General features: G+C 38.6%; 1 protein-coding gene and 1 long non-coding RNA gene across 3 annotated transcripts in view; one reads left to right on the forward strand and one right to left on the reverse strand.

Annotated features, from left to right (window-relative positions):
- The first annotated feature begins 10670 nt into the window (after positions 1–10670).
- LOC139795703 (uncharacterized) lies at positions 10671–16245 on the forward strand. The gene is made up of 2 exons (XR_011725659.1): positions 10671–10866; positions 16025–16245. It is a non-coding gene; the product is annotated as an uncharacterized lncRNA (long non-coding RNA).
- A 5518-nt stretch (positions 16246–21763) lies between these two features.
- The window catches only part of PAPSS1 (3'-phosphoadenosine 5'-phosphosulfate synthase 1), a 30642-nt gene continuing 28071 nt past the window's right edge, over positions 21764–24334 (reverse strand). For both annotated transcript variants that reach the window (XM_071742643.1, XM_071742644.1), the window contains exon 12: positions 21764–22482. In XM_071742643.1, coding sequence (XP_071598744.1) covers positions 22344–22482 — 139 coding nt within the window. In that variant the 3' untranslated portion in view covers positions 21764–22343. The remainder of the gene's footprint in view (positions 22483–24334) is intronic.

The raw sequence follows: 24334 nt of genomic DNA on the forward strand, positions 1-24334 counted from the left end.
CTATATGGACACCACAAAATACATTTCATTGTTCATATAAAGAAGGAAACTTTTGTTTGCTTGACTAGCATAAAAAATAATCTTCCAAGCCTGTCTCAGGGCATTAAATAAGGACCTAAGCAATTAAGATTGGATCTTTAGTGCAACAAGATCGTGTATTTTGTTTAGATTCATTTGCAATTTCTTTTCAACTGATCTTAGTAAAATTGCAATATCAATTTTTTTATCCCTCTGACCCCATCTGAGTTTTCTAAGAGTCTGTGGAAGGCTTGGGTCTTACTTTATTAGGACATACCTGGCTGGACATGAAAGCAAGGGAGGAAAAAACCATCAGCAAAAACAGAATTGCAGATTTGCATTAAGGGTACTTATATCTGCTGCCTTCATGTGGTTTCCATTGAGCACTTGAAATTTAACTGGGCATGAAAAATGTTTTCTTAAAAAGTTCTGCTCTTGCTAAATGAAGTCTTATTTGCATCTGCTGACAAAAGGTTTTATTAGCATAATACTGGAAGGCCAATGAAACCAACAGCAGCAAAAGAGCAAACTGCCCTGACAACTCGATTTTTGTTAATGACAAACAGAAGGACTGACATGGTCACAGTCAAGCAAGCTCTGGGGATGATCCAACTCAGTCTGGTGTCTACTTAGTTTCAGGATCTGACTTCAGGAAGGCCATTATTGGGATCCAAGTGTGCAGCATGGGCAGATAAAAGCACTATCAGTTAAGTTGACAGTGACCTACATGTGGTGAAGCCAATTTGTACTTAATTCCATAATACTCCGTTCACCTTCAAAGTATCCTTCCCTTTGAAATTTGTTTCAAAGTCCTGAATAATACTGCAATGCAGCTCACAATCATCCCACATTTCCATTCTGCCTTGCCTTAAATATGGATACTACCTGAGATATTCTTGTAGGACAACCTGACCAGACAGGAATTATAAAAACATTTGCTATTATACCCAAAGTTTTAATACAAACTTTTTCAGAGCCCTGGGAAAGACAATATAATTCTCCTGCTCTCCATTCATTAAGATTTAAGTTTCACTTTTTCATTCTTCTAAGTCCTCATTTCTATTTTGTTTCTTGCTTTCATCCCTTTTTTTCCTATGAGCTTCTCTGGAAGCTAGGAAAGACATTCCCTTGGGAAACTTGCCTCTGCAGCTTCTCCTTGCCCTTCTTTGCACAGATCCACAGATGTGGAAAATTTATGACACTGATAAAACAACTGTATGAGGTGACCTCAAAAGTCCATTGAGCCCTGTATCCTTTCTCCCAAAGTGATCAGACACATGATGAGGGAACAGCACAAGAACCCAGCAAGGAGCTGGGGACACTGTTCCAAAGTATGTTTGCAGCTGCCAACATTTCTGAACTTCAGAGACTTCATAGGCAGCATCTTTCATAGTATATTGAATTTAAACCTGCTGACTAAGATATGTGGCCATGCCAAGAAAAGATTTGTCCTGTATGGTTTGCATGGTACAGAATTCTCAGGCATGAACTGGGGATAGCTTTCTCCACATTAAGGGAGTAAGGTTACTCTCAGCTACATAATAACAAATGTAAGTTACATCCTAAGAAAGTAATCAGAAATTTTCAAGGAAGCAGAAGAAAAATAAAACCCACAACCACAGCAAGTTTCACAGTGGATAAGAATGTTTTATACCTTGATTTCATATTTACTCATCTATTTTTCATTGAGCTTGCTAAAAACAACAGATATTAAAATGGAATATTTTGCTGATCTGGGACTTGGTCTGAACTTCATTAACAACAGAGAAACCACCTACAAAAGACTAGCAGGGGTGTAAATGATGAAATAAACATGCAGAGGGGAAAGAAATGGCAACTGATACAGTACAGTTGGAGAAAAAATACTTGATAACACCAACAGTCAACTGGAAGAAAAATGTATTGTCCAAGAGAGTTAATGTCATTATGTATCTATATTGCAACAGTGCCTGAAAGATCTCCAAGAACAGAACCTGGTCCTGCTGTGTTAGAAATTGTGTCAAAACAAAAAACAAACAAGCAAACAAACAGCCTGAGTCCAGTCCACAAAGACTTCTTTCTCTGACAGCAGATCAGGAAAGCATGGCTTGGTTACATGTCATGGACCAAAGAGTTGGTCCTCTGATGTTAGGAAGTCTCAGCTGTTAACAGTGTGCTCTTACAGTGTGTTCTTCATAGAAAAATATAATTAAATAGGAAAGAAATTCAAATTGGGGATTTGCAAATAGTTTGGGGTTAATTTATATTGACAATTTCAGAGTGCTGAATATTCAGAGTAGGATCAAAAGGTCTTTGCAAACATTGACAATCAAAACTTGGGAACTGGGATGGAAATAAACATCAGAAAGGCAGAAAGCAAACAGTTACATATTGTTAACATGAATTTAAGGTCACCCTCAAGGGATGACCTCCAGAGTCTTAGCTTAACACTAAGAAATAATTTTGTTTTTTGCTTGTGTAATAATATCAACTACTATGTCTCCAGGAGTAAGGAAACTGCAACTACTTTATTGGATAGGCAGCATTTCATCATTAGAACAACAGCAAAAAAACCCCATCAAAATATTAAAGAATCTGCCTCACTTCCACATGACAAGCAGAAATTACGCTTTGTTAATAGAAAATTGCATTTTGCAACCCACACTGTAGATTCCTTCCAGTATATTTATGGATATTAAAGCAGGTAACAAGAAGCTTTGCTATTAGTGATCTGTTACGCAAATTACAGTATTATTCAACACTTCAGTAGCTTTGATTCACTTTGCAAAGAAGGATTTTGGTTTTGGAATTTTGCTAATCAGAGGTTTGGAAAGCAATTTAAAGAGAGATGTTTCTTTGGAGTTCTACTGCTGTGTTAGCTTTCACTCCTTTAAGCCAGGCCCTCTTTTTTTTCTGCCAAAACGTGCAATTACTTGATAACTTGCAGAATCTGACTTGAACTTGTATCCTCAGGACTGACTTCTCAAGGGGCTACCACAAATAGGCACTGGAGGGTAATTAAAACAACAAGATTGCAGCAAGTGGAAAGCTTGCTTATCTTGTACTTGTCAGCACGTCTGTAACACAGCTTTCCTCTCTGCCAGGAGCCCCTAAAGCTCTGCAAAATTGGAACATCCTGCTTCAGCTGATTGTTTGGCAAACTGCTCTTGTGCTACAGCTGCACGCAGCTTTTTGGCCATAGATTATTTTCATAATATTTTTGAAGCACAAACCACTGATACTGATTTTTTTTTTTTAAGCCTACAGGTTTGGTGCACTGTTCTGAGACTACAGATTGCCAACTTTCTGAGCAGCTTTTTAACATCTTATGAGGTTTCTGAGTCTTGAATTACATCTGATTCTATCTTTTATTAACACTGTAAATTAGTGATTATTAGGCCAACAGATTAAAAAGCATTGGATCTGGCTGGGATCTATTCTGACCTTAAGCTGTTTGCTATCAGTATTTCACTTCTTTTCCTCTGTGTCCTGCTCAGTCACTTCAACTGTTAAGGAATTCTAGGAATATTGAAAAAGAATGCTAAGAACTGTTTACTACTCTTAAATAAATCTGTATGGCAGGGTTTTAGCTCTAGTCACCTCCTCAGTGACATTGTTGAAGATCTCTCTGAACTCACAAAAGGTTGTTTATAATTTATCTCTGCTGAAGCAAGAGCAAACATAGCCCAAACAAGCCCAAATTCTTATGTCAGTGTATGTGTGAAAACTGTCTGCATTTAGGTACAGTGATTAGGGGTTAATGCTTTTCAGGGGATTCTCTGAATAAATATGTATGCATATATAGGAAGTCAAATAAAAGCAACACCAAAGTAAACATACCTGATACACGCAGAAATACTCTGACAGTGCTTTTGATCTAATAATGTGAATTTACATGCTGTTGGCTTGTAATGGCCACCAGATACAATAACAAGGTGGAGGATACTTTCAGACATTACACAGAAAAAACCCAGATCATCCAGGTGCTTGATGAAACCAGGGTTTAAGGCTCATTGTCCAACAAATGCTTAACTAAGTTATCAATATGTATGGTGCCAGTTGCACAAAATCTCCTGTAAGTATAATTTGGACAATAACTGAATGAACTATATCTGACTTACTGAATTCTTTCATTTTCTTCATGTAAAAGTCCTCCACATTACTTGCATAGTAACAGCATACTCAGTACAACTGATGAGATCAGCATCTTGCTGTTAGTGGAAAAATTATCTTCCCGTTGCCTTGCTGGGTTATGTGATGAGTAGGTTTCCTAGCAAAATGCAAAAGCAAATTATTTCATCTCTGTCCTTCCTGAAACTCACTGTGAAACAAGTGAGGATTTTTTCCAGAGGAGCTTCGTAACTTTATCTGAAAGTTTTTATCAGCACTGAACTGAAAAGCTTGGTGACACCAAACTGCACCTCACTGCTCAGAAAATTACTTTTTTTTCTTACTTCTTTGTTGCCTTTAAGCTATATTGAAAAATTTATCAGAGTACCTTCTACATTTAAATCCTTCTCTACCAGCAGTATGCTTTCAATCTCTGTAATTTCCTCTCAGTACAATGGTTGATAAAATTGTTTGCAGTAGCATTCCCAACCTCTTCTCATTGGTTCCTTACTTAATGCCAGAATAACTGATAGCTGAAGTGCTATTTTCCAGTCTTTGTATGTATTATGAATTTAGTTTTGCCTTTAAAGATGCCAAAAATGCTGAACAGGTGGTTTGGATTCATTATGCAGTTCACACTGTGCCCCACTCAGCCAGACTTCAAGCAGAAAGGTAATGGACATGGTACATCAGAATACTCAACATAAGCAAGAGCAAACCAAGAGTAAAATTATTTTGCAAAATCTCTGAGTTTTAAGGTGGTCTCAAGTTTGATCCTGCCCCCCTTTTTTCTGTAAGGCTTAAGCTCAGTATTTCAGCATCAGCCTTAGCCAGGTGTCTGCCACAGAGCAAAGTTTAAGCCCCACTTGACTGCATTCAGTCAAACAATGCAGTAAAGAATCAGGTCATTAAAGTAAAAGAAAAGAGATTAATCACCAGATAAATGCAAAGACAGAGGAAGGGATGAGATCATACTTGGACTTCATGCTTCTACCACACACTTCTCTCAAAAAATGAACAAGCATGTTTACCTTTTCTACAAAGGTTTCACTCTCTTCTGGAAAAACAGTAGAAATATGGAATGTTATGTTCCCCTTCCTGGAGAGGCAACATTTCTGGTTCACTTAGTCACCTCCAGAGGTTGGAATCTGGATAACATGAGTGTTGTCAAGAGAGTAAATTCCCTGACAAAAGGTCTGGCACTGAAGACTGCTTTAGTCTCACAATTCCCAAGTCCCAGCACTGTGAGTCTATGTTTTTCACAATAAAATAGATAATTTTGGAAAAGTGCACACAACTGTACGTAGCCCTACTGGAGTAAGTGTTATGTTTGATTATCTATTTATGGTTTTATTCTGCTCTTACCCCATGACTAAAGTGTTACTCAGCCACACTGACTGTTTCAAGAGAAACCATCTCAAAACAAAATTCAATCTTCAATACTCCAGCTAAAAGAATTATACTCTCCAGGATCAAAACAGAATACAGGAATCAAAAAGCATTACTGCTGCTCAACATTGGGAGATGCTTTTTTGAAGGCAAACACAGCCTATTTGAAGTTAAGAAAATGAATGGATGAGGAGCTAGAGCTGGAGGGAATACTTACAAAACCATGTCAGACAAATGCAGGTGAGCACCACCTGAAAAAGGTCAAGTTCTACCATGAGGAATTCTATACCTCTTTTAAGGCATAGAGGCTCCACTTCTACAGTCTCCAAAATATCCAGATGCATTAATCATCTGTTGCTGGTCAACACAACACAGAATTAATTTCATTATCCTGAAGCCAATCTTACCCTTTTTTAGAAAATTTACTTAAGAAATCATAAAGTTTGTCCACTGAATCACTTAGTGCATACAAAAAAAAGAGTAAACAGTACATTTTCATTGCTTATTTTTCTTTCTAAAGTGTTTCTGGGTCTTTGAAATAAATACTGTTCAAATGAGTAAAATAAATTCACATTAAAACCCAAATTATTACGTCCATGGTATTTTGTTAATTGTTTTTCTATGTGAATACTTTCCGGGTCCCACCCAACATCAGGATCTGGCAGAGCTACTGAAATAAAGCCAAGAAGGAAACTTTCATGCTCTTTCCAGCTCCCATCAAGCTCCTGGCATGCAACTAGTTGAGCCCTTCGTGGGATGGGAAGAAGAAAGTGTCAGTGAAAAGAGCATATGCATGACAGTAGTTACTCAAAGTCAGCCCAACAAGGAGACCAATTATGGCATTCAAAGCAACAGAAGTGGAAAAGAAAAATACATCCTGGCCCAGAGAGCCATCCTAGAACGTGATCTTTCTGATTTTCCCTATTGTTTTATAATGTGAACTGGGGAAAGACCTAAGCCTTTGGCTGTTTTGTGCAACCAATGTGTCCATAATTGACATTTTGAAGACACATTGGCAAAGGGCTATTTGGGTATCTACATAGAGCTGATTCTGTATGATGCTGAGTGCTTTAGCCACTCAAGTTCACCAGAAATCAGAAATATCAAGGTCAGCTTCGGATCAGCTGCTCTTAAGAAACACAACAAGAGCTGAGAATCTGGTTAAAAACAGGTAGTAGTCTGACACAGCTGCTATGTAACAGCTCATTTGTGGTTTCTGACTGCTCCAAGAAAAGTTGGTAGATATTTATTTGGAATGGACACATCTGGAAACAATAGGATCATAAAAAAGGCCAAGAGAAAAATGAAATAATAAAACATTGTGCATACAGTCATTCAGCACAGTTGGAATTGGGTACAAAACACACTTGATGTTCCCTTCCTGTAAAAACTGGAATATAGGTGAAAGAAGTTATTTCTGTTCTTCCCTCTATTCCCTGAATACAGTAAGTTTGGAGTGGGAACCAAGCAGCAAATCTTGATTACTTTGTCTTTCACGTGCAGAAAATCAGCTGTCCAACAATCAAAGTAAATCCTTCCCAAATTCAGGCTGATTCCTCTGCCCTCAAACCCAGACAGTAATTCAGCATTCATTTGCCTTCTTCATGGGAACTGCACAGTGCTGTCCTGCAAACCCCTCTTTTCAGAAAATGCTCATACCAAGAGAAACTGGATTTATGCCTAAACCCTCTGATGTGGACAAGATAATTTTTTTTTATTTTTTTTTTCTTGTACATTTAATTGCTCCTCTAAAAAATGAGGTGGGCAAGTTGGACACGAGTGTAAAGGACTCCGCTTGGCACATACAAAGCAAGACTGATGGAAGAAGGCCAGAGGGACAGAATCATTGAATTGATAATGGCAAAGCTGATTCTGCAAAAATGGAGCATGCAGGAGAGTTTAGGGTTGGAATGGGAGCAGGGGAAATGTTTAAACCTGTCACACTGCTCCCTATAAATCACTGCTAATTTGCTTTATTCAAAAAGTTAATTACTCCCTTTTTTGTTGTAGTAAAACCTCATCTTGATCTTAAAATATTTTGAGTCTCTTTTATTAAATCATAGCTCTGAGGTATACTAGTACTGAGCAACCTTTTTCAAAGCCTTTTCTTACAGTTTCCAAGTATAACTTTCTTCTTCAGGCCCTCCCCTGAACTTACTCTTCTACCTCAGTGCACAGCCACACTTGTCACTTGTCCTTGTCTCCTAGAAATCCCAGGTCCTTTTTGGCATAGTTATCCAGAAAGTACTTAACCAGAAAGTAAAAAGAAAAGGAGTTAGTATTAATAATTTTATGCAGGCATTCTATCTAAAGATCCTTGTTTTTACTGTATGAGGGTCTTAGAACTCTATCAGTTATCATAGAATCATGTAATGGGTTGGGTTGGAAGGGACCTTAATCATCTGTAATTCCAACCCCCTGCATGGGCAGGGACACCTCCCACCAGCCCAGGTTGCTCCAAGCCCCATCCAACCTTGGACACTGCCAGGGATGGGGCAGCCACAGCTTCCCTGGGAAACCTGGGACAGGGGCTCACCAACCTCAAATTAAAGAATTTCTTCCTAATGTCCAACCTAAATCTCCCCTCTTCAAGTTTTAAACCATTTCCCCTTGTCCTCTCACTACACACCCGTGTAAAAATCCCTCCCCCAGCTTTCCTGGGAGGTTGCTCTAAAGTCTCCTTGGAGCCTCCTCTTCTCCAGGCTGAACAATCCCAGTCCCTCAGCCTGGCTTCACAGGGAGGTGCTCAGCCCTCTGAGCATTTTTGTGACTCTCCTCTGGACATGTTCCAGGAGCTCTTTCTTTGTCCTTCTGATGCTGGGGACTCCAGAACTGGACACAGTAGTCAAGAGACACAATTATCTTCCTGAACACCTTGGATTTGGTCCTAAATTTTGAAAAAATGATGGGCAAAGATTCAGACAGCCTTCCAAATGCCCTTAGAATATAAGAACTACCATTATAGCACTCCTGCATGTGTTATTTGGGCTATTCTACCATAGCCTTGCATGATGAATAATGAATCAGGTGTCTCTACTTCTCAGTCCAGTGTCATGTCTTAATCAAATTTCTACAGAAAAAGGAATTGCCTCAATGTGAGTAATAAATAAAAGAAATAATTTCATTTGCTTCATTTACAATAACTTGGGGCTGAAACCAAACTATTTAAACTGTTGTTTAAAAAGGTCAGTTAACCAGTATTTATTACAGCCAAGGGACTCCTAACTTACATAATACCAAGACACAGAAGGAATTTATAATGGAAGTCTTTTGAAAGAAATGCTTTCTGGGGAAAAGATTATGCTGTCCTCATCATAAAAAAATAAATAAATAATAAAGTGTCAATTATTTGCTAAAAGATTTAAGCAGCCTTTACAATGCAATTTAAAAAAAAAAAAATTGTATGAAATTCCTGTATCAGAGAAGACGACAGGTTTTGTTTGCTTAATTTTTCATGTTCTAGAAGAAATAAGCTCTCCCAAAATCTATTAATAAACAAAACTTAAGCAGGGTATTTGCAGTAAAACTAAGGAATCCAGGTGGTGTTCATGTAAACCCCTGGCCTCCTTTCACTACTGTATCTAACATTACTTACCAAGAGTGACCACTCAAACAGGAAAGGTATTCTGACCACAGGCAGGGACAGGAGCCATTTTATTTATTCCCTGTGTCTACTTGCACCTACTCCATACTGTTACAACTCTCTCTGTAATAAACAACATCACACTGGCATAGTAGAGTACACAAGGCCCAGGATTTGTATATAAAAGTTGTTTACTTTTTACACATTTCCCTGCCACCAGCTAATCAAGTTACCTGGCTAGGGGCTGTACTGTGTGGTTATAGCAAACCTACTGCTTCAAAAGAACCAGAGGTGTCCACATGTAGGTGTGTTACTCCTTTTGAAAGAGAAGCAACTTACCATGAGGCAGCAGAAGTAAGAACCTGCACACAAAAGCAATTTCCAGGGGCTGCTTGCTCTCTCTGTGTTGACATCACTGCTTTCCACTACCAGTTTGTGAGTTCACCCAGTTGACCACTGAGAGTGAATCAGCACTTTCCTCTAGAAGCCACTTTGTGTGCTTCGAGTTGTCATGCAGCAGTTCCACTTAAAAACATCAGGAAGGAGAATACAGTAAGAGGCAGAGTCACACTACTTGATATAAAACACTCAAGGATTTTTAAATCTTCTTTGCAACCACAAAGAAGAACAATTTGCATTCTAAATTGCAAATTTAGGACCAAGAATTTTTCAAAAATGAAGACTTCCAAGCCTCCACCAGCAACAGCAATAACAAAAAAACAGCAATCAGGGTAACAGCTAAATTTCAGCTGGGTAAAATTAGAAATGCCTCACATGTGGGAGCTTAGGAATTGAATTTGCCTTGCAAAAACAGAACAGTTCTGTGTACAAGCATTTCTGTTCTAAGAGGCTTTAAAGTCCCTCACTACCACAGATGTTTATTTCCATCTTTATAAACTACAATGAACTATTTTTTGTTAGAGGCTTGTATTAGTATCTTGTCACAAGAAAGACTAATTGTTCTTTTTTTTTTTTTTTTTCTTTACAATTATATCTTTTGTAAGAATTAGGTAAACATCTAAATTAAAAGTACCTTCTACATTCTTGCTGAAATTAGAGTGTATTTCTTCTAGGTATTCTTTTTCATCTGAGAGCATTCACAGCAAATGGTTGCTGACACCAGACACTGGAGAACAGCAAGAAGTACAGGTGATCAGCTTTCAAACACACACGTGCATCTCATACTTGCCAAGCAGAAATGCATCATAATAAAATGCATACAAATAATACTGGTTGATAATATACCTACTTTCAAACTTTTAATAAGCCACTAATAGCAATGGTAAGTAAACAAAAATTTAAACTTAACAACAGTGAGGAGCATTACTTGTTGAAAGAAGTTAAAAGAGCTGTAACACAGGTTAGCAGTTTTAATCATTTAACAAGTTCTGACTAGAATTGCCTGCCTGCTGTTTATCATTTCCATAACCCAAGAGTTTCTCTGTAATGAAGCCACAAAACCACCAGGCATTTCTCCCTGTTGGCTTTTCTGGACTTCATAGATCCACCAAGCAGAATAATCAGGAAATACATTGTTCCTCTTTTGACACCATTATCCTGCTTGTGTTCCCCTCAACCTTATAAGGCAGAAAAATTTGGTCACAGCTGAATGCTTCTGCAAGCCCTGTTCCTTTGTGACTCCAGATAGAATGACATATGCAACCTGGGAACCTCTCATTCAGGACGAATTATGGGACAGATGGATATGTTCTGTAGAGGGATCTTCCTGTGGATCAAACTCCTCTACCCTGCAGTATTTCACCTGGATACTCCAACATCACACCCAGGTTTGTCTACATTGCTGTTTCTCTCTCCAGACCAAGGAACTCAGTTCTTCCCCAACTTTAAACTAACCTGGCCACTTCTCAGCTTTTTTTTTTGAATGAACGACAGAGCATTTCAAATGTCTTTCTGCAAACTCTTTCCCAGCTCTCAACTTACTTTGATCTCACTGTGATTTTTTGGTACTCTTCCCTCCTGTGCTAACCTAATACATAATCTGGCGCCAATCTTCCCAGTTCTGGAGAACAATAGAAACCCACACCCATTCCTACTGCTGCTCCTGTTGTCTGCTTATAAAAATTTAGAACTGCAGTAGTCATTCTGGTCTCACTGTAAATCAGGTTCCAACATTTTTCTCCCAACAATGCCATAATCCCTTTCAGTGTTCTCACCCAAAAGAGTTGTCATGCTACATTGATCTTCCCACTATTTGAACCACAACCCTTATGAGAATTCATGGAGTTACATAAAAAGAAAAGGAAGAAGGAGAAAGAAAAACAAAGAAAACTGAAATGAAACAGAAAAAAATCTGTAAGATGAGCCTCAGTGAGGGTTTAAAGAAAGTTCACTGGTCATTTCCCAAGGTGGGCAACTATCAATTATGAAGCAGTAAGGACCATTTAAAAGTAATTTTCTGAAATGTAGGAATCTTGAATTTTGTCATTGCTCTGTGTAGAAGGAAGGTCAAAAGAATCTTAAGAAGGTAAAAAGTCTAAGCCAGGGTTATGAAATAAATTACTAGAGCTCATAGTTTTACACTACAGCTAGATGACCTTCCAAGGCTCGCCTTGTAATTATATTTCTTTTATTCTGACAGACAAAAAAATAAAAAAAAAAAAAATCACAGAATCTGTTCCAAAGCTCTCCATGAAGCTACAAATTCCTGTCAGTATGATCAACTGGAAGATAAACTACACTAATGGTTTTTAAAAAAGGAACCCAGACAGCACACTGTCTGACTCCCTACCCTAAAATTTTTAGCAATAAGAACCAGTATCTTCTATTAGTTCTGTATTCTGTTGCCTTGAGCAGTACAAATGCCCAAACTGCAGATGAAACTTAGAGTTCATACGTGCTTTCAGAGGTCATGTGTTTTGGGGTTGTTCCTTTTTCCTTCTTTCTAGTAGTCTACATGACTCCTGGCTATGAACTGTTCCTTGTAGCAACTACATGCCATGATATTGCTATTTCTATTCATTAATACCAGCTGCTTCACAGGGCCTGGAGGTAACAGGAAAAATATGTGTATGTGTCTTAACCATCTGGTAAAAACTGATGAAGGCCTTTTATGTAGGATAATCCATATAACCAGGGTAAAATGCAAAGACCAGGCTAAAAGGCCTGTTCTCCACTTGAACCTTCAAGGAAGGACCTAGACCACTTAGCACTAGAACTCTGCAGAAGAAGGATCAGTCACAAATTCATCTTTTGATCATAAAATAAGACCCATCTTAACATGATTTTGCCCTACTACATACCCCTTGCACACCCATCAGGAACCTTGTTCCATGGAAACAGGCTACCACCTCTAATGCACATTCCCAGTAAATGGGAAAACCATCAGAACACAAAATATGAATGCAAATTTAGATTGGAAAAAAAAAAAAAAATTTGCTTTAGAGATGGCTGAAGATTTATGTCTGGCCTTAATGTTAATTGAACTGGTTAAATGGGAAGTAAAATAGTTTGGTTTATGGGTGATAAGGGTAAGCATCATTTACTATAAATCCAGAGAAACTGAAGACCAAAATTGATAGAAATTATGTTTTTGGCAAGGTCTTATGAAAAAAACAATGAGAAGCCCCACCAAAAAGGAGAAAGCTTAATCTAATTTTATGCCACTCACACACCAATGAATAAGAATTACTTAAGATGAAACAGAACTCTATAAAACTACAAACCCCAGAAAAAAAATGCAAATTTTGTTGCTTAGGATTTGAAGTGAGAGAAAAAAAAAATTTTAATTATTTTCCTTATGGCAGAAGCAGCCTGATATAATTACATTAAACAATAGAATGGTTTGGTTTGAAATGGACCTGAAAGACCAATTAGTTCCACCCCCCCTGCATGGGCAGGGACATCTCCCACTAGACCAGGTTGCTCAAAGCCTCATCCAACCTGGCCTTGGGCACTGCCAGGGAAGTGGCTAGGTATCTCTTTCTTGAGAAAATGAAGAGCAGAAAGGACTATGCCTCAAGAGTTTTAGACAGATAAATACACACTCCACAAAAGAAAGCTTAAATAAGCCTGTAATTAAATCCTACACAATTCTTTCTTATTTGGGCAAAAGATCAGAGCAACTGCAAATAAGTGTGTCATATCTGAACAGCAAGTCTGGGTTGGTATTTCATTCTGAGGAAGACCAATCCCATCCTGCTTGTTCAGCAGAACTCTGTAAAGGGAAGACTTCTATTCTTCTATGGGTATTTACAAAGAATGTTCAGTTTGGCTGACTAGAACAGAAGGGGAAAAAGAAATCCTTCAGCAACTGCAACTGCTGAAGTTTTCAACAGTCCTCCAATTAAGTCATTCTAACAGACAAGACAGTGAGGCCTGTTCAGCAGTGTCAGGAAAATATCAAGTGGTGATTCCTGCAGGGAAACCACAGTGCCCTTTCTGTGCACTCACAAATGACTTTTCCAGGGAGAAGATCCACCTCTGGCCATAGAAGGGCACCTGCCAACACTGACTGCTGGAGAAAGAGGGTCCAAGTGGCTTGAAAGTCTACCAAGGCAAGACACAAGCTAAGCCAGCTGTTCCCATACAATTCTATGTAGCATTTTGCAATGCACCCATTAAATTAATCCCAGAGCATGAGCATTAAAGGCATATCTGTATTATTCCATTGGGAATTACACCCTTCTAATTAGTGCAAGGTCAACAGGCCCACAGAGAAATTGTGGCAGAGCTCACAGACATGCTCATGTGTAGCAAACATCAAGCTGCAGATTCAGCTTTATATTTTCAGGCTAAGTTGAAGACATGCATGGTACCAAAGGAGAAATCTGAAACAGAGAGAAACTTACCACCTCCCACGAGGACTTTTCTGTCCTCCTACAGTTTAAAATTGCTGCTGATTAAAACAAATCTAGCTGTGGGTAGTGAAAATCAGTTTAAAAATAAGAAATGGCAATACTTAGTTCTTTAAGAGGATAAATATTACAGCTTTTATGCAATAAGGTCCTTAGTAAAGAGCCCTGCTTAAAGATCTAGTGAAACCACAAAATCCTGTAGTATTTTGCCTGTGCTGATTTGTAACAATCCCCCACCCTCTTTACTGATGGCAGGACTGGTATGTTTCTATTTGGAGAAAAATGGGCTTCTCTTTTACTCTTTGTTCCCAATATGCCTTTTTGATTATTTCCCACTTTGTGCATCAGTACCATGGATGGTGTCAGAACAGTTCTGTGAACATTCTGCAAATGAAGAGCTACCAGATGCAGCTTGGTTGTGTCATGTGGCACACAAGGAGTCTTTCCTCATTACCATGATTATTTATCATTTTACCCTGAAATACTGAAGAATTCCATCCTTCATGTCACATTAGTAGCAAACGAGGTTTAATCTCTTTGATCCATGCTGCGCATCATGGAAACATTAGGGAAAACAAAATACAGAACAACAGAGAGATGAAGTTAAAAGATTAGGTGACATCAAGAAAAAAATATATGTAGTTCAGAATTCCAAACTTTCTTCACTTCTGTTCAAAATTTTAGTTGCTTATATGTCACTTTAGTTTGGGTTTTTTGTTTTTTTTTTTTTTAGGAGAAACCATACTGACTTGTGCTAACAAAGATATCATCACAGAAAGTTAAGGATTGGAAGGGACCTCCAGCAGCTCACACAGGAACACATCCAGGAGGGTTTGAATGTCTCCAGAGGAGGAGACTCCCCTGGGCCTCCTGTGCCAGTGCTCTGTTACCCTCACAGTGAAAAAGTTTTTCTTTATATTTATGTGGAATCTCTTATAGTCCGGCTTATACCTATTGACCCTTGTCCTATCATTGGACATCACAGAGAAGAGCCTGGCACCATCCTCCTGGCTCTCTCCCTTTACATATTTATAAACATTAATGAGGTCACCCCTCAGTCTCCTCCAAGCTGAAGAGCCCCTCAGCTCCCTCAGCCTTTCCAGGCTGCTCCAAGTCCCATCTAACCTGGCCTTGAACACCTCCAGGGATGAGGCATCCACAACCTTACTGGGCAACCTATTGCAGGGTCTCACCACCTTCACATTAATGAATATATTCCTCATGTCCAACCTAAATCTACCCTCTTCCAGTTTAACAAGTCTCTCCCCAGCTTTCCTGCAGGCCCCTTCAGGTACTAAAATGCTGTAATAAGGTCTCACAGCCTTCTCTTTCCAGGTTGAACAACCTCAATTCTCTCAGCCCGTGTCCATAGGAGAGGTGCTCCAGCCCTCTGATCATCTTCTTTGCTCTTCTCTGGACTCACTCCAAGAGCTCAGTGAATGAAGGGCATCATTTAACCAAAATCCTGTATGAAAAGCAAATCAGGAAACTGGTTGTTTCAATAGCTGATAAAAATTCTGTACCCAATCTCTACAGAAGATTGACCTGTCTAAGACTTTTTTATGTTTGTACAAAGGAAAAAATGACCAAACTATTATATGTAAAATAGCCAATACTGTTTCACAAAGAAAAACAATCACAACCTGAATGTCCTTAACAAAGCCATTTCATTGTGGAGCTCAGAAGTGTGCATGTCTTTAAAAACACTCTCAGAAAAACTACAAAGAATCATTGCCACTCTGAGTGTCTCTAACTACCAAGTAAGGCAAACAGATTTTCAGTTTTCAGAAAGAAGCAGCATTTTTCCTTGAAGAAAAATGAACAAAGGAGTTATTTATAACTGTGTCTAATGAAGAAATGTCAATGATACTTCACATTTTGCACTGTACTTCTGATGTTGACTCTGATGGCAAATTTATTGCTCTGCTGTCACATAATATGAGAGGAAATTTTTGCTCACATAATTATAACACTAGATCTTTGAGGCTGTATCCTAATTTAAATATAAACTATAATAGTGCTAAACTTTTTCCTAGTGGAAAAAGTTATGCTTGGACATGATCTTGGCTGATGATTGTCTTCATTGTCTGGAAACAATTGACTCAAGTGATCAAAATACTGTTTTTCACAGGTGGCAGATGAACTAGAAACAAGGCAGAAGTCAATGACACACGAGCAGTCCTGCAGACAGCCTTCTGTGTACTATCCAGCTGCAGTTTTCCATTCTACTGCTGCTAACCTATTTGAACCCAATGCTGAAGGGTGAAGGAGTCTCTTCTGCTTCCACATAAGCCTTTGAAAAAGCTTTTGATGAAATCAAACTAATAATAGATATAAAAATTAATATAATAATACAGCAGTTTAAACTTTTCCATCCCTGAGAAGCACTTCTGGAATCAGAGATAGGTTTATATGGTAGTGGAGTGGGTTTCTCCTCCTGAACAAAGTGCCATGTTTTCTAATAAATAAAATGTACCAACGGTGTCTCTCATTTATCTCATCACAATTATTGCAAAAAACTGTACAAAAATAAATTTTTTTTGGCCACAGATATAGGTCATATGGATGGAATGCCTGAAAACTGGAGAATTGGGCTGATTCCAACGGGATGAGGTTCAACACGGCCAAGTGCCGGGTCCTGCACTTTGGCCACAACAACCCCATGGGGAGCTCCAGGCTGGGCACAGAGTGGCAGAAAGGGAGCTGGGAGTCTGGATTGCCAGGAAGCTGAAGAGGAGCCAGCAGTGTGCCCAGGTGGCCAAGAAGGCCAATGGCATCCTGGGCTGGCTCAGGAACAGCGTGGCCAGCAGGTCCAGGGAAGGGATTCTGCCCCTGTGCTCAGCCCTGGTGAGGCCACAGCTTGAGTCCTGTGTCCAGTTCTGGGCCCCTCAGCTCAGGAAGGAGATTGAGGTGCTGGAGCAGGTCCAAAGGAGGCAACTGGGCTGGTGAAGGGACTCGAACACAGATCCTATGAGGAGAGGCTGAGGGAGCTGGGGGTGTTCAGCCTGAAGAAGAGGCAGCTCAGGGGAGACCTCATCACTCTCTACAACTCCCTGAAAGGAGGTTGGAGCCAAGTGGGGATTGGTCTCTTTTCCCAGACGACTTTCAACAAGACAAGAGGGCACAAGAGGTCTTAAGTTGTGCCAGGGGAGGTTTAGGTTGGACATTAGAAAGAATTTCTTTACTGAGAGGGTGATCAGCCATTGGAATGGGCTGCCCAGGGAAGGGGTGGATTCTCCATCCCTGGAGATATTTAAAAAGAGCCTGGATGTGGCACTCAGTGCCATGGGCTGGGAACCACAGCAGCGGATCAAGGGTTGGACTTGATGATCTCTGAGGTCCCTTCCAACCCAGCCAATTCTATGATTCTATGATAAGACCTGCAGGTGCTCAGCAAAAACTGACATCTCACAGCTCAAACCGCAAGTCTTTTACCTGCAAACACACCTGCTGTCACAAGATGAAAATAAGTGAACATGGAAAAAACCTTTGTATCCTTCTCACAGAATGCAATTTAGAGGGATGCATGAGGACTCCACAGAGCAGACAGCTTTGCTTGCAGAGGATAAAAGCAAGATTTGGGCACTATTTCCACCCCACTGAAATTTATACTGAAACTATCATAATTTTTTTCTCTTTATACACAGGCAGGTAGAGTTCTGACTACAAACATACTTCAAAGCATTATGTATATGGAGTTTAACATAAAGGTCAGGTGATGGTCCTTACACTGAATCCAAGGCTCCTTGAGTTTTATGGCATATAAAATCTCTGTATTCTGTTTTAAGTTGGAGCCATTTACTGTCTAAGAATTCCAGATGTGGCTTTAAAGCAGTGTTTTCTAGCTCTGAGTAGTTGTCTTCCCCTCTCAATTTCAAAATGATATCAAGATGAGGTTTCTAGGGCAAACAGCTCTGGAAATGTTGAAGGCATGATTCTGGTTCATAAATATAGACTACCCTTCCCTAAAGAAGAAAAAAATTATTTTAATACAGAGTAAACAATGAAAAGGGATACAGGTAAAAAAAAAAATATCCTAATACCAAAAAAGCACAGAGCTTTCAGGAGACACAAAGAAAAACCTTCAATGGACACTTCAAAAGCCTAGCAAAAATCCACCTACATTCCTAATCAAAAAGGTTTTTTGTGAAATGAGAAAGCAAACTTAAAAGAGGCTCTGTTGTTCCAGCCCTCAGGCTTTCTTCAAGATAAAACAATATAACTGAGCAGAAACCTCAGCACAGTCTTCCTTTAAATCACATGTTTACCTGACACCTGTTTAGCTGCTGGCAAGGAACTCTCATATCCAAAGAACTGGCCACTGAAGTCTTTAAATTACTCTTAGCAATCTGACTTCCCAGCTTCAGCTTTAAAAGACAAAAAAACAAACAAATGGAACTAGTGTCACTCTCCTCTTCAACTGCATCTAAATCAAAAGTAAGCAAGTTGCTGAGACCAGTTCATAAATAAAATATTAATTCTGTGTTATAATTTGGTTTCATTCAAGCATTTAATTCTGCCATCTCAGTCCAGACTTATTGTTTTACAGGTGGTGAAGGATTTTGTGTTAGGTTTGGGTAGTAGAATATCATTCCTACACAATTATTATGTTCAAGCAGCACAGTAAATCACATTTGTATAGATGGATAAATGGACATGCATACAAAGCTAAATCAGGATTCTGTTTTTGTTTAAGTTTTCCCTGTGAATTCTTCTATATTAAGTGAAGGGAATAGTTTTCCCTTTCCCCATCTTTGTGGATGATGCCATGGATGCAGTAAACTTACCTTTTGACTCACAGGAAACCAGAAGTGACAGCTTTTTTGCTGTGTTCCTACAGTGCCTGGTGCAAAAGCTTAAAGGTTCATGGCCAGAGATACGAGGGAATCTATGTATTTAAATTCTAAAAGCAACACAATCTTGGTTTTGAAGCTGTCAGCATTTACCAGGAAAGGGAGTAGTACATTGATTAGCACCTTAAATCCATCAGGAAGGGACATGGATCTTGGACTGCTCTGCTAGTATTTGGTCAGGATGCTCAAAGTAACTTTTATTCTTTCTGTAACATGGAAAGGCAGTAAGCTTAACCCACTGTGTGATTCACTTGTGTAACCTTTGAAATTAAAGAAATGTGAAATGCAAAGGAGGTGAAAATGCAAAGGAGGTGAAATTAAAGAAATGTGAAATGCAAAGAAGTTTGATTAGCTTCAAAAGGAATCTAAAAATAATATGGGACTCAGTTTACCTTTTGCATCTCTGATGTATTACTGAGTTGTTAGTGGTCAGATTCTCTACTGAAGGAAAAAACGTGACAGAAGTCAGCATTTTCAGCACTCAACTGCTATTTTTCCACCACAACCTGTAGATCCTTAATTGAAAAGTTATCCTGAACATTCATTTTAGTCAAAAACAGGTGGACAGGAGCTCACATAGGAAGAGAATTCTCAGCCACAAGGTTTTATAAATTATCCTGTGCAAGAGGAGTACATAAAGAACTATTTATATGGTAGATCAATGCAGAGGCAGAAGATGGGAAGGGCAATGCTTTTTGACTTTTTTCATCTCTGTTAATGAACAGAGCAAAAGTCTTGCTTGGTAAAGCAAAATGACCATTAGAAAAATAAATTACTTGGAAGTTTAAACTTGCTGTTCTTATCTTAAAAAAACATACCTAGATAACTGCTTAGATTTATGATACATTGTACCTACTAGTATTTTTCTAGTAAAAAAGGAGTTGGTTTAGGAACTGAAGAAATTAGGTAACTGAGCTTTCTTTTTTCCATCTGGAAAGTCAGGTCCTCATCCTTGTATCATGGTTCAAGAGTATTACTACTTTTGCATGGCATGTTCCTGAGGCCACTGCTCTCTGGTGACAGAGCAGGTGTGGGAAGACAGGTGTTGGTCATTAGTCCTGTTGCCCTCCTGGAAGACACCCAACTATTGTCTCAGAAGACCCTCAAATGCCAGAGCACCATTAACAAAGCTGAACCTACTGTTAAAAAAAGGATGTTAGGAGTGGCTAAGTGACAACACTACCCACTGAGACAAAGAGAAAAGCTAAAGAGAGACACTAAAAAAGAATAATTTCTGGGGTAGTCCTTTCCTGTAAATATGGCTACCTTAAATGAGGCAGCTGTACAGTGAAACTCACACAATACAGGAAAAGATTGTTTTATAGCACAATTCCTAGCCACAAATCAACTAGATGTTTCTGTTCTTAATCAGCATTACACTGAAAACCCCATGGCTTTTGGCTTAAAGGTAGAATAAACCTGAAAGCTTCTTTACTACAGAGCTTTGCAAGGAATCCTTTCCAGAAGCACTTTAACAACATGTTTGGCTTCAGTGTCAAACCAGCTAGGTATGAAGACCAGACCTACTTGTTATCACTGTATTAATTTGCTTAAAGGCATTTCTGCTTCTAAATTAACTTTACAGGATTATTCACATTCATGGACACCACTCCCACTTATTTTCCAGACTTCACATAGTAGACATAGCATTTTTTAGAACTTTAACTTCTATAGGGTTTCACTTGGGTGTGCTATTGTGCCAAAATATTTTTATAATCTCTCATGATAGCCAGCAGAGGAATCAAACCTGATGGCAAAGAATCCAAACTCCACTTTCCAACAGCAATTCCCATTTTAGCAGCTGGTAACTCTTGTTCCTCTTCATAGTTAAACTTGGAAGTTTTGCATGAACAGCTGCACACAGATGAACTGACTCTTTCTTCTGGATTTCACACCTTCTACATATTGATATAATCTAAAAAGAAAGCCAAGTTTGAAGAAGATATGTTCCTCAATTCTAACAAAATAAGCTTTACACTATCAAAACAAAGTCTCAAGTAATTGCTGTGGATTGCTAACAAAAATGCTTTGTCTTTTCCCAGTTCTGACTTAGTTCTACCAGAGGTAAGAATCCCATTAAAAGATCCTTCCTAGATGTCTTCAAAGAGACAGAGGAAGAAAAGAGAAGGAACTAATTATCAAAGCATTTGTCTCAAATATCACTTTGAAAAAGTAAACAAAGATTGCAAGTAGCATTAGTCCCATTCATTACCCAGGTCCTCTCATCATAATCTTCCCTCCATCCAAAAAAATCTTGATGCACAGATGCTTCCACCCAGGCTCAGGACCAGACCAGTATCAGCATTCTAAAAACAATTTTGAGCTGGTTCCTCCTGCACACACTGTCTAACAACAGAAAAGTTAAGTTTCTGTGAGAAGGATATGAGACAGTTTCTAACTAATAGGCTAGGAAAGGTTATGACTGATTCACTGATTTCCTTCAAATGCTTGACAAGACCCCAGTAGTCAGTGCTACTTTATACTTAAAGAAGTCTTTTTACTATAAAATTTTTATGTTTTTTCTTTAGCAGTTAATGTTTCACATGCCAAAATAATCAGCTTTAGGATTTTTGAAGAAGCCTTGAAGAACACTTGCTGTGTCTTTCAGGCAAGCAAAGTTGAACCAAGAGAATGAAATTACTCTTTGGGAACTTTGAAAAATAGCCAGAACACTAACCTCAGGACTAAGCATTTGTACCACAGGAAATGCCAAGATCTAAAGAATTTTTTTTATTTTGCTTGCCATGATTAAACACAAATTCAAGACTGGCCTCCTATAGTTTTGTTGCAGAAGACCTAAAAAGTATATCTGGAATAAAAAAAATGCTAAGTTGAATCAAAAGAAATAAATTACCTAATGACCTCTCACAACAAGCACTATAGAAAAAACACAAAACAAAAGACAGATCAGTTATCAATTCAAAGTGAAAATCACATACTATCTTTTTTTCATTACTTGGCCAAGGTACAGGTCCAGTGCAGAAGAAAATTACCAAGCAATTCAATGAGCTCCAAAATTAAACCAAGAAAGAGAAAGTTTTATTATGATACATAAAAAAACTCAGCTTTATGATTACCTGTCATGAGAAATTAATGGTAAGTACTTTTGGAGATGATGATGATGAGATAAAGATGAGAAGACTTTTACAGATGTTTTAAAACTTATTTACTTATTCGATTTACAGCTCATCAACCGTATTTAAGGGTCTAACCAACACATTATCTCCTACAACCTACTAAAACCAAATACTACCCAGAAGTTTAAATAACATATGAAAAAAAGCTGCATCTATTTAGCAGAATTCATAGGACAGAGGCAGTAGAATATAAAAAAAGACAAGAGTTAAAAATCCTACTGCAAGAACATTAACTGTAATAAAAGAGAAGACATTAAAACCAGCAGCTAGTTAGGTGCCAGGACATAATTGAACCCATAAGGACAGACAAAGAATGATGCTAAGTTAGGGAGAAAGGGTCTGTTTTCAGAGAAGAACTTCCTGACAGACACCACAACAAAGCAACATGAATGGTGACTGTGTGGTCCCCTTCTCGTAAATAAATCAGGCGTCAAAGGTTGATCTGCAGTTAATAAGAGGCCTAAGCCTTCTCCAAGGATTTGTAGTATTCTGTCAACACAGTCCAAGCTTTAGGAGCCATGAAGCCTTCTGGTGGGTTTTGTCCTTCCCGAGCCAACTTGCGCATGCGGGTCCCCGATATAAAGTCAAAGTCTTCGTGGCTGAGAGAGTGGGAGTTGGGGCAACGGGGGGGAAAGGGAGAGGAGAAAGAGGAGAGGGGAAAAAAAGAACATATTTTAGAAGCAGGCAAAGTTGCTCATATTCCTTCTGCTTTCTTGATACTTTGATAAATTTCTTTGTAGAAGTATAAAACTGGATTGCAATTGTCACTTCCAGACATTTGGCCAGCAATACCAGTAAGTCTCTACAAATATACACCCTCTACAATATTTAGCTTAGGTAATTCCTCAGGTTTAGCAGCATGGTCCAACTGATTTCCCACGGACTGAACAGAGTTTCTTGCTGCTCTCTACAAGGAAACACGGAACTGCTGTTTGAGAGACAATAATCTCCTCTAACTTCTGCCTCAGCCCTCTGTCAAGCAGCAGCAGCAGCAGCAGCCATCCTGTTTGGCATGTTGCACTGCCATGGTAGCAGGTCAGCCCTACCTGCTGGTTGAAGGACACTTCAGTGCCACTGGAGATTGTGGAAAAACCAATATTGCATGAAATCTTAATCAAGGACAATTTGCAAAACAGAGAGAGTAAAAGCCTCAAGAGTCAAGAGGCAAGCTCCACAGCTGGGCCATTGCAAGCCATTGCCACTAAGCATGCATATGCATTTATATGCATATGAGTAATGTGGCACATACAGATCAAAACAAAGAACAAAAAACTGAGGAATAATAAAAATACCTTCCCATAAAGATGTTTTCCCCTAAAAATTGGAATTCAGTTGGACAAATGCACAAGTGAACCCAGATCAGGATTATTTATCATTAATATGATAATCTGAAACTTCTCAGGTATGTGGTCATGAACAAGAAAACTGAAACCCTTACACTTCATAAGACTGAAACAGTAAAAACAAGACAAGAATGCTAGAGTTCTCTCAAAGAGAACTCAATTTATTTATTCTTAAATTAAATATGTTATTTTACTTACACCATTTGCTCAATTTGCAACATATATGTATTACTCATTCTTTACTTGTCTGTTTGAAATAAAAGCCAAGTATTGATTTCAGATGCAAGAGCCAAGTGTGTGCATCAGAGGGCAGAACTTGGCTCTAAGTGCTGAGTTATGGAAGTCTGCAAGATGGAGAAAGCATTTCATAGTTCCCTTTCACAAAACCACAAGCCCCATAACTTTTTTTTATTTGGATTGTATACATTTACACAGCAGCACTGCCATACGTGCTCTTTTCTTATTGCCCTCAATTCAGGACTGTGGAGTCACGAAGTGTCACAAGGCAAAGCACCCTGCTGTGCTTCAATTCTGCAAACTATAAATTAAATAAAAATGAAAACTTCAAGTTGATGGATGCCTGTGAGAGAAAAGGTTGTCACTGCACTCTGTAATACCTGAACATTTTTTTACAGATAAGTACTGTTCACTTACACTGCTTTAAGGTGACTTGCATCCATTGCAAAGAACTATTTCTAAAAAATATTTGTGGGGAAGTGATAACCCTGGTTCAGCCTAGCAAAAAATACCAAGTCTTCAGATGACCAAGAAGATAAGAGTAAAGCAAGTGCTAGAAAGCTTCTCTGTGTGTTTTCTCCACAGTGGCAGCAATACCAAAGTTCAAGCAAAAAGGAGACATCAAGAAACAAAAAACATCAAAAGAAGCTCAAAAGATCTATAGGAAAAACATGAGAAAGGATAATTTAAGAAACATACTGTATTCAGTGTCTCACAGCATTCCTAGAAAAGTTTCAAAAAGATTATTAAAAAGTAAACAAGTACTAATGATTCCCTCTTGCTATCCCAAAATTCTGTTTTGAATGAGTTAGCTTTTTTTTTTAAAATTACCTTAATTAGCAACCACTGAACTGACTCAAACAGAGCTTTG

Source organism: Heliangelus exortis, chromosome 4, assembly GCF_036169615.1.
Source record: "Heliangelus exortis chromosome 4, bHelExo1.hap1, whole genome shotgun sequence".
NCBI classification, from domain to species: domain Eukaryota; kingdom Metazoa; phylum Chordata; class Aves; order Apodiformes; family Trochilidae; genus Heliangelus; species Heliangelus exortis.